At 30.9% G+C, this 12,148-nt stretch overlaps 1 protein-coding gene across 2 annotated transcripts in view; it reads left to right on the forward strand.

The window, feature by feature from the left end:
• LOC123695856 (monocarboxylate transporter 1-like) overlaps window positions 1-11,740 on the forward strand; it is a 43,403-nt gene extending 31,663 nt beyond the window's left edge. For both annotated transcript variants that reach the window (XM_045641799.1, XM_045641800.1), the window contains exons 4-5: window positions 6,446-6,728; window positions 7,223-11,740. In XM_045641799.1, the coding sequence (XP_045497755.1) occupies window positions 6,446-6,728; window positions 7,223-7,419 (480 nt within the window). In that variant the 3' untranslated portion in view covers window positions 7,420-11,740. The remainder of the gene's footprint in view (window positions 1-6,445; window positions 6,729-7,222) is intronic.
• Window positions 11,741-12,148: the final 408 nt, after the last annotated feature.

Genomic DNA, 12,148 nt, shown 5'->3' on the forward strand with positions numbered 1-12,148 from the left:
TATTATAAATGCGAAAGTAACTCTGTCTGTCTGTCTGTCTGTTACTCAATCACGCCTAAACTACTGAACCAATTTTCATAAAATTTGGTATGTAGATATTTTGATACCTGAGAAAGGACATAGGCTACTTTTTATCCCGGGAAAATGACGTAATCCCGGAAATCCCACGGGAACGGGAACAAGGTATGCGGGTTTTTCTTTGACTGCGCGGGCTAGTCCGCGGGTGGAAACCTAGTTATTAATAAATTACCCATAATCCAAAAATGTTCTAAAATTTTAAAATTATATTATGTAAACATAACTTTATGTACCACAGAATAAATGTAAACATCAATGTTAACGCAATGTGAATGGACTTTCAAAATATAGATAACAAAAATTATGAACAAGAGGTTTTTAAATGTTCACATTGTAATTCTCGATCAGATTGTCTTATTGCAAAGCGTCTTTCAAAATAATTTGAAATTATACTAGCCCAGATATTGAAGAAACATTTTTAATTCAATGGCATATTTAGCTACCTACATTTTCCTACAAGAGAGTATAAATTTTAGGATGTATTTTTATTTGTCAAAATCATGTATTTTGGATAGTTATAATATAATTTATTGAAACAATACAATACACATACAATACAATACAATACAATCACTGTGGCCAGAAAGTAGTTTTTGAATGGGATTGCTTACCTGAATTTAAAAGAATTAATGTTAGGCCTATAAGTAAAAAAGGCATTAATAAATTTAGAGATAATATTAATAAAAACCTGCCCGTACTGAATGATCAATCCTGTAATAATAATCCTTGTGAAATGTTTAAAAATCTTTTCAATTTAGTTCATAATGAATTTGAAAAAATATTTAAAGTTAAATCTTTAAATATTACCAAGGATTTACCATTTAGTAAATGGGCGACACCTAGCATACATAGGTGTAGGATCGTTCTTTATGAGTTATATGGTATGAAGCAATATAATAAAGACCCATCTTTTCTTAGTTATGTTAGAAATTACTCAAAAACTTTTAAAATTGTTTGTTTTACTGCGAAGCGATTGTATATCAGAGATAAAATACGCGAATCGGATAATAAAGTTAAAACAGTTTGGTCTATTATTAATGGTGAAATGGGTAAAAGCAAATCAAGTAATACTATAAAACTTGTAAATAATGACAGGGTTATTGACAAAAGTGCTGATGTTGCTCTTGCTTTTGAAGAATTCTTCAGTAGTGTCCCTGTTACTATTACTAATAGTTTAAATTCGTCTTCAGCACTTGCAGAAACCTTTTTGAGGGACCATGTTGCGGGGTGCAGTACATTATTTGAATTACGACACGTAACTGCTAGTGATATTGTTACTGCCTTTAAGACGCTTAATCTAAAAAATACTTGTGATCTTTGGGGAATGTCCGTAAATTTAGTTAATAATATCATAGAAAATATTGCGAAAAATTTAGCTTTTATATTTAATAAGTGTTGTGACTATGGTACATTTCCTAATTTACTAAAGCTTAGTAAAGTTATACCTCTATTTAAGAAGGGCGATCAAGAAGACTGTAACAATTATAGACCTATCTCTATTTTACCAACATTAAGTAAGGTATTCGAGAAGTTAATATTAAACCAACTGAGTAGTCATTTTGCATCTAATGATTTACTGCACACCAAACAGTTTGGTTTCACAAAGGGGCGCTCAACCACAGATGCTGGGGTTGCACTTCTAACACATATATATAAAGCATGGGAAAACTCAAAAAATGCTCTGGGGATATTTTGTGACCTCTCCAAGGCATTTGACTGCGTTGAACATTGTACTTTGTTACGTAAACTTAATCACTATGGAATTAAAGGAAAAGCACAGAACCTCATAGCGTCATACCTGCATGATAGGATACAGACTGTAGTTGTTAATGGAGAACGTTCTAGCGGTGCGTCAATTAACATTGGTGTTCCACAGGGGTCAATTTTAGGTCCCTTCTTGTTCTTGGTATATATCAATGATCTTCCCTATTATTTGCAGGATAGGTGTGAAATAGTTCTGTTTGCAGATGATACCTCATTAATTTTTAATGTGGATAGGCATGACCCAAATGTTGACGAAGTGAACAGTGCTCTTTTACACATATCTGAATGGTTTAATGCCAATAATTTATTATTAAATGCCAAAAAAACCACTTGTGTTGAATTTCTACTTCCTAACGTAAAAAAGTTGAACAGAGATATTACCTTGAACGGGGAGGTATTGCATCCTACTGAGTCTACTGTATTTCTAGGGTTAACATTGGACGAGAAACTACAGTGGGGAGCCCATGTCAACACCGCTGCAGGTAAGCTCAGTTCAGCTGCATATGCAGTCCGAAAAATAAGGCAACTCACCGATGAAGATACGGCTAGACTGGTTTATTTCAGCTACTTTCATAGCATTATGTCCTATGGAATTCTACTGTGGGGCAGGGCTGCAGATATAGAAACTATATTTATCTTACAGAAAAGAGCCATTCGCTCTATATATAATTTACGTGCTCGGGATTCACTAAGAGATCATTTTAAGAATACTGGTATCCTTACTGTACCATCACAGTATATATTTAATAATATTTTGCATGTACACAAAAGCTCCGACTTACACACAAGAGTAGGAGATAGACACGATTATGGCACAAGGAACAGGAATAGAATTGAAATGCCATTTTTCCGATTAGCTAAAGTTAAAAATTCATTTATGGGTCAAGGTATACGCTTTTACAATAGAATTCCTCACAATATTAAAGAGTTTAGTAGTTCTAAATTTAAAACTTATATAAAAAATGTATTAGTTCAGAGAGCGTACTACAGTATTCAGGAATATATGGACGATAAAAACCCATGGAGGGTTGTCGCGTAAAAACCACAAGACAGTTCATTGGCATATTATGTAGTTAGATATAAGCTTCATATATTGTAATATTTACATGATTTTAAAAGAGCAACTATGGAGTTTCTTGCCGATTCTTCTCCATAGATCACTGCTTTCCGAATCGGTGGTAAATGTTAAAATAATTATGTAATGACGATTCGAAAGTGCTACTAAATAGTAGTCTAATTGAATAAATGAATGTTTGAGTTTGAGTTTGAATATTTTATTGCAATATAATAACAGTAGATAATATATTTGCTTATGATTGTTCAAACGTTTCTTATTTATTTTAAACGTTTTAACGATGTATTGTTCTTATCTAATTTATATTATCGATCACTTGAGAAACGAGTGATAGCGAGAGTTATATCTCATTGTTATAATATAGCGAATAATTATTTTTATTCATACTTATAACCATTTATTTATAAACTTAATGATTCTGACGTTTACTTGTACTAAAATGTATAATATACATTCGATTCATTAAAAATTGAAATGTAGTAGTTTTATCTTGACCCATATAAGACTCAGTTGATAAACGAATGATAAAACAGTTACATAAACTCATGTGCTGATTACTTAAGATATTCAAACAGCTGTAACACAATAGGGAACAAGCCTTTAACACGTCACGTACAAAATTGACACAAGTAAGAATGGAATGAATCCCTATCAGGATCTAAAAAACTATCCTATCTATTTAATCTGGTTTTATGTAACTACGTGATTACATCCAAAATCAAGAACTTATTTAATCATGTGTTATTCTAATAACATATTAATATTACATTAAAATTTCATTCAAATCCGTTCATACTTTTATATGAAGAACTAACAAACATACATATGCTTACAAACTTTCGCATTTACAATATTAGTAGCGTGAGTCAATATTCTAGGAGGTAGCAACGTTGACAAGTGAGCATTTTGGTATAGTTGGTTCTTTGATATGCTGTTCCTCTTGCTATTTCGGTTAGAGTCCGGGCTGTCTGGCTGGCCGCAGTGGTTGCGTTTATTAGTGCGCATCTTATCTGCACAGGAAAATATCCTTAATTTAAAGTCATTTTTTAACGCGTAATTTTTAATCGTTTGCCTTTAGATAGATCCATTAGACATACATTTTTTATTGCAAGACGTTTTTTTCGTTGTTAAATAGGTGCCAGACGCAATTTTTATTTCAAAATAATTAAAATATCATCGAAATAAGTGAAATTACATCAACATGAGTCCCAGTGAAGGATAAGTAATCACTGTGTTACTTATACTATATATAATATTCATTTTACTATTTACAGTTTTTTTGCAACAATCTACCATATCGCCTTTTTTTGTCCCAACGAACCTCAAATAGGACGTTAATGTAAACTTGATAAAAACCAAATATCATCAAGAAATTAAAGACTTTTTAACGGATTTTAACCGCGATTTATTCATTGTATTATTTTCCCAAGTCTTTAATTTCAATATGTATAATACTCGCGTAAAATCAAACACTAGAAAATACAAATATCATCAAATTCATATTTATACCCAAAAGTGTAATAAATATGAAACCATCTATTAAAAATATTAGTTTATTAATTATTCAATATAAGTATTAAAAAAGGATAATATAATATAAATAATAAAGTTATTACTTACCTTTTAAGCGGACTCATGTTGATGTAATTTCACTTATTTCGATGACATTTTAGTTATTTTGAAATAAAAATTGCGTATGGCACCTATTTTACAACGAAAAAAACGTCTTGCAATAAAAAAATTATGTCTGATGGATCTATTTAAAGGCAAAAGATTAAAAATTACGCGTTAAAAAATGACTTTAAATTAAGGATATTTTCCTGTGCAGATAAGATGCGCACTAATAAACGCAACCACTGCGGCCAGCCAGACAGCCCGGACTCTAACCGAAATAGCAAGAGAAACAGTATATCAAAAACCCAACTATACTAAAATGACTTTTTTTTAAACGTTGCTAGCTCCCGTACTACAACTTCTCCAAACGGTCCGTCAAAGGTCTCCTGATAATGTAAATATACATGTGCATGTGTTGATGTGTCACGTGTTATCTCTCGTGAGTACTATAACGTGAGTGTGTAATAGTGCGTTCAATTGTCTCAACTATTCGTGGTTTTGATAGAAACGTGAATACTGAATATTTTACGTGGATAACAAAGACTGGCAAATAGAGGTGTCACTATAATCGCATTGAATTACGTCACAAAAAGGGTTTTGAAATGATAATGGGTTTATGAAATGTCAAAGTGACATTTCACGCATATGCTTAAGTACATATTTTTATCTTAAAAATATCTCATGATAATAAATATTTTGAGTCGCCGTATAAACAACAAATATTTTTGTGAACACAAGAGAATAATCCACTGTTATTTAGAATTTTTTTTTCATATATATTTCGTACTGCAATTTCATTTTTCCGTATAAACAATTCTGTAATAATTTCTTTTAAACAATTCTGTAATATTTACCCACATTTCAACACTCTAATTCATAGAGGCCGAGCACACTCATATTTTTAATTCAAACATACATTAAATCTTCCACAATTGTGAAGTGCAGGACTCCATTTAATATTCGTAACGGTAGTGCTTTTAAAAATGATAAATATTTGAACTACGAGTTTCTACTTTGTCAAGATTCGTTAGCATTGAAAGCCCTCGTCGGTCTGGATAAATATTAAATATACTCATTAACAGATGGACTCGCTTTTTCTTTTAATGAACCATTTTTATTCTCAATTTGTGAATAGTATGAGTACCGTTTGAATGGAGAATTAAAGTATATATTGCGGGCATACAGTGTGAAAGTAAAATGTTAAATTATGTTGATTTATTTAAATTTCACGTTCAAATTATTTAACAGAAATGTAGTAACATGAAATTGTAATGTTAGTCAATCGTCGTTTTCATCGTATCAGGCTTAAATTCAGTCAGATTACAATGGTAAAAAGCAATAGATAAAAAAAAAGTTACACAGACTCCTGAATTATATTACTGAACAGATATTATATTTAATTCTTAAACTTATAAATTTTAATAATTGCTTCAAGGAATTTAAAATGGCTATTCTAGCAATATAAATTATCAATCGAATTCTTGGAGCTCTGGAATAACATACTATATACTTCATTGTTTTCTTTCCATTCGTATTCCGGTACCAGACGATTCGCGAGTTCAATAGAACTTTATTATTTTTAAGGTTTCAAATATGATATTCTACTTTATAACACACTAGCTTTCTGCGCAGGGCTTCGCTCGCTTTGTAGACAATTCAATAAATGTTATACTACAATAATAATATCCATCAAAATCCGTTGCGTAATTTTAAAGATCAAAGCATACATAGGGACGGACAGACAGCGACAGTGACCTTGTTTTATACATATATCTATGTAATGATATTCAAATATCATTAAGTTTAGTGTATACCCCTGAAGTCAAACTGAATTCCATCTTCCATATATTTATTCTTTCTGAAATCTATAACAGTCTGAACAAAAGTTTTAACCGATATTTTGCTCAATTCCAGATCCTGCTCGGCTGGGTGGGCGACTGGGAATGCGTGAACCCGAGTCTCGTATACGCGGGCTGCATGGTGGCATGTGGTATCGTCACGCTACTAGTACCTCTCCTTACTTCATACATCACGCTAGCAGCGGCTTCTGGAGCCTTCGGAGCCTTCATAGCAGCTAATTATTCCTTAACCAGTATAATATTGGTGGAACAAATCACCTTGGAAAAGTTTACGAACGCCTATGGGTTGTTATTGTTGATGCAGGGAGTTGCTAACCTCGTGGGACCTCCACTGGCTGGTAATTATCTTTATATTAGTAGGTATATATGGGTGGGAGCGATAACTTCGTACATCACGCTAGTAGTGTGAACAAGGCGTATTTATGCTGGAATAAACGCACCATAACTATTTTTCAAGCAAATGATATTCCGTTTTAAAGACTTATATATATTTTTCAATAAATACCTGAAAGCTGACTTGAGAAATCTTTACTGAAGTACTTTAAAATTTAAAGTATCTAACAATGAACCAGAATAAGAGCTATAGAATTGCTACATTTGCTAATAAATGTAGTTTTTATTTGCGTTAAGAATCCATATATTCCAAAATTACATACCTTTAGTATTTTTGACGATTGCGCCTTGGTCGACACGAGAGAGATCGATATAATGTTAAGGTCTTCTGCCTTGGTATATTGGCCGTTCAAATCTGTAACATAACTTATAAATATCTCTACCACTATTAATAAATTTCACAAAAACCAATTTTAAAGTAATCCTTACCAATTTCCAGGCTGGGTGTACGACATGACGAACTCCTACGACCTATCCTTCTACTTAGCGGGCGTGTTCATTGGATTGTCGGGGCTGGTCCTCCTCGTGATGCCGCTAGTTAAGCTTAGTAGAAAATATAATAGAAAACGCCGACCAGTACAGGAAGAGACCAAAATTAATGGTGTTGTCAAGCAAAATGGGAAAATTATGGCTTGAAGTAAGAGAAGAAAAAAGAATGAATAGAGTGAGGGATTTCAAGTGGATTTAAAGGAATAGTGAAAGAAAAGGACAAGAAAAAATGGGGAATTGACGGCTTGAAGTAAGAGAAGAAAGAAGAATAAATAGAGTGAGAGATTAAAGGTATAATGAAAGAAAAGGACAAGAAAAATGTGAAAATGACGGCTTGAGAAGAATAAATAGAGTGAGGGATTTTAAGTGGAAATTGTAAGGAATAATGAATGATTGTTGAGTGGTTGGGATAACTAGGATCGCAGTTAGTTTGTGCAGAATGTATCATGTAAAGTGCTTTATAAGAAAAGTGGATAAAACATCGATTGAGTCTTCATAAACTACGTAACGTATATTTTCGGTTAAATGTTGAGGCTAGTAATTAATAAAATTATCGAGAATTAGAGTGAAAGGCAAATGCGATGTTGACTGTGGCAATATTATCTTCTTATAGCTTACATTAATAGGTACTCAAATGTAAGGTAGTCGGTGAATTGTTCTAGAATTGTATTTAAAAATGGTTTTATAGCGTTATGCAGTTTATGAGCCCAAGTAACATATAAATAATCTATTAAAATAGTTCGTCTTTCTGAAGTCATAACGTCCTTTTTCCTATACTATCTCTTATCTATCATATATCAGCCTTATATACACCAATTATAACCACATCAAAAATTGGAATTGATATAATTATTTACTATAATTATAGAAGTTTATCTATACACACGTGATTGTTGGTCTATAAGAAACACTAAGGTTCGATAGATTAGTAATTTGTTGACGTTAAATTAAATCATGAATATATATTTACTAGGGCCTTTACCCAAATAGGTATAGGGGAATGAAGATAATTATTGCAATAAGTAACCACGAAGCAAAATCAAATACAAGACAATGACAGTCTTCCCAATGTCTCCATGGATCATATTCTAAATGAAATTATAAATGGCCTTAGAATTCCGTAGAAGTTACTAGAATTTGCTAGAAATAGATATATAGTGGTTTGTAGAAAATATAGATTTGATAATATGGTACAGAACTTAGTCTTGTTAGGATTGTTCCCGTGAAAGAATGTTGTATAAAATTTTGAACTTATTGTTTCGAATTTTCTCGCAATATGTATATAATTATTATCTATTTTTCTTGTAAAATTGTATTTGGTGCGTCGCTTGTTGAGCAATTACTACAGTTCATTCGTTTCATTAAAAGCATGTTTTACATACTATGTTTGTATTCGAAAATATTTATAGAAATAAGTTTATTTCTATTGCAGAGGTGTGCTACAATGTACGAATGAAATTGGAATGTGTATGTGTGTTTGTGTTTCCAGTGTATTTTATTAAGAAATGGAGAAAAAAGTTAATTTAAGAACTTTATTTAAGTAGTAATAGTACATTGGTATAACATCGACGAATCGTTTATTCGAAATAAGCAGTGATAACTCATTTTAAGCGTGACATATTTCAATTATTAAACTATACACTATTTCAAGGTTTTTATTAGAACTGTGTGTCGATAATCATGTAATTAGTCAAGTATGTATTGAAAGACATGAACACTTCAAGGCATCTTATTTTTCGTATTTTGCATATAATAGTCGTTTTATTACATTTTAATAACTTCAACATTATTGTTGAGTATAAATAGATAAAGTAATACTGTCCCGCTCTAACTCTATAAGATCCTACTAAATCAGAGCGAGACGTAACGATTCAGAACAGCTAACGCCTTTTCTAGTAGATATTATCCAACAAAAGTGCTAAGGTAGTGTTATAATACATTAGCTATAAGATAATTGCATTAAAATGATCTGTTCACGTTAGAGTAAGCGCAAAACAGTATATTTAAACAATTTATTCTAGTTATTGTATTGCAATTCATGTTATATCGTTACGAATAATGAAGAATATATTCTATATATTTACAGTTAGGAAGTATTTCCTTAGTTGATACATTTGATCGAGAGCAATAAATTTACACACTTTGTATTGTATAAGAAATCACATGAACACCAAAGACTGCCTCCTATTCGAAGTTGTTTCCATAGATGATAGAGTAGTTTAGAGATGTTGCTAGTTCAAGGCAGATAATGGTGGATACACACGATCTAGTTTATTGTCCATTTTGCATGATGGCTTTATTAGTCAAAATATAAATAAACAAAAATCGTTTATGAAGAACGGATGTTTGTAAAGGATACGAATGTATGGAAGAAAACTTCAAAATATCATCACAATTTTAGAATTTTGTAAAAACAAACTAAACAGTTATCAAATGTGTTTGTGTCACTTGTGATAATTTTATCAACCACTAAACTATATGAATAGTTGTATTAAAAATTTAAATATAATATAAATGATGAAATAAATGTTTACATAGTTTAAAACACTTGATGTTTAGAGGTTTTTACCAAGTTTAGTTTTGAGTGAATACCATGTATTATGCTTGATTTATGTAAATCACAATTTTAACAGACATCATGTATATTAAAGCTTTTTTGACAAAAGTTTATACTTTTAGTTGGAAGATCATGTATTACATTAAAAAATGTAAAAAAATATTTTTTTATTGTTCTAGAAACAACTTGCATACATATATATGCTTTTTATCTTTTATGTACCTATAGCTAAAGGAGTCTTTATTGTGGTCGTACCAATTTTCATTAAATATCCTTTTTTTTTGATGTGGAATTTTATTTCTACGAGAGTTTGTAGCTTAGAATGGAATGTTTTTGCTATTATAGCTTTTTAGTGACAGGTTCATAAATCGTTTTATTATTGGTAAAAACTGATTACGGAAATATGTATGAAATAATATACTTTAGTGTGATCATATACATAAGTTCTTTGTTGTAAATCTACTTTTGAGTAGTTTGTATTACTTGATATTTAGTTGAATTTTAAATAACATGACGTAATGAGCCATCACAATTGGCAGCGTTGGCCCAACAAATCTTCGTCGATGTTTGCCGCCTTTAAGGCGATTATGAATGAACACAATGACAGCCAATCATAGACATTAAGGCCCTCTACACTATCGTGATTACCTCTACTCGCCCAACGTTGCCTATTGTGAAGAGGGCCCATTATACAGAAGCATTGTTTTTGCTTTTACTTCGAATGAAAATTGTTCAAACATATGGACCTAATTTGATTATTATTTAGTTAATTGTATATGTTTAATTAGTCAAAAGCCAAATGTAATGCCCAAAATTATTTTAAAAATTAATTTCATATTCTTGCCAAAAATTTGCTTCAAGAGGAATTATGCAGTAATGTTATGTAAGCTATGGTGGCCAAAATGAAACGGGTAAATAATGTATTATGTATATTGTGTTGTGTGCGTCTTAGTAAAATTATTTTTTGGTTTATTTTGGTTTTATTTTTTTTCTCAAATTTCAGAGTACGATAATCCGTTTCTTTCGGCTACATTAAATGGATTTTGTTTTGATATACAATCAATCCGGGTAATTGTAAACAGGGGTTTGAAATAACTAATTAAGATTAACTAAGATTTTTTTTTATAATCAGTCAGATGAATTTCCAATCCTTTGATAAACTGAAATCGGATCTATAAAATGAAATATTATTTAAAGACAAAGAATAGTTATTTGGAACAGGTAAAAATGACAGTGGAGTTGTGTCCAATCACCCGTTCACAATTACCCGGATATACCCTATAATAAAAATTAACTAAAAAGTAAAAACTACTAAAATCATGGATGGACAATTTTCGAGTCCTGTAAAACATTTTTATCTCCAACAATACTTTCATATAAACGCTTTTTTGTATTTATTAAGAAGTATTATGGTGTGACAGGTCTTGTGGTTAAGATAAACAAACAGTCAAAAAGCGGTAAATAAACGTTGTAGATTGAAGCCCAAGGCATGTCGGGGTGTGTCCCAATTTTAAACATGCCTCGTTAAACACTTGGGGTAAAACATAATTTTTCATACTTTAGGAGGAAAAGTGAAAAGCCACCGTGCCTTTAGAGATACACCACATTATTTCTACAAAATAAATGTCGTTTATTTATACATATTATTAACGGGATATGTATTTACTATGTAATGGTATTGGTCTGATAACAAGTATCTAATTACAAGTATTGTCACACCTTAGTATATTAGGACACGAGTAGTTTTTCATATACCTAACACCTTTTAAAAATTGTGATTATCGTAAAATAATAAAATACCTCATATTAAAATAATAATGTAGCTAAACGGGGCCTTTTAATATAGGCTTGTTAAAACCCTTGTAATTTAATTAAACTAAGGTTATTTCAATTAAAATCTGTTTGACGATCTATGCGTGTTTTATTTCATATCCTTTATAAAATATATTAGCAAACAAATGTATGAACTATACTTTCTACTAGCTTGTATACGTATTTTAGGATAGTCATTCATGTACTGAAATAAAGGAGATATAATTTTATTTCAATGTAATTCATTATACTTTTATTTTAGGACAAATTCATAGAAATTCATAACTGAACCGAATACCGATCATGAACATTATTTTATTAACGAAAATCTACTCTATTCAGCAATGACAAGCATTTTTTTTTAACCCGAGTGAAAAAATAAAATCATTATATTTTAAAGTATTATTTTAGTACCTACATACAGTGAAGTTTATTTTCTATTCAAAACTGTTTACGACTACTACTTATGAAATAAAGTAGTCGTTCGTATTAGAGGAATCTACCAAA

Source organism: Colias croceus, chromosome 11 (assembly GCF_905220415.1).
Source record: "Colias croceus chromosome 11, ilColCroc2.1".
Classification (NCBI taxonomy): domain Eukaryota; kingdom Metazoa; phylum Arthropoda; class Insecta; order Lepidoptera; family Pieridae; genus Colias; species Colias croceus.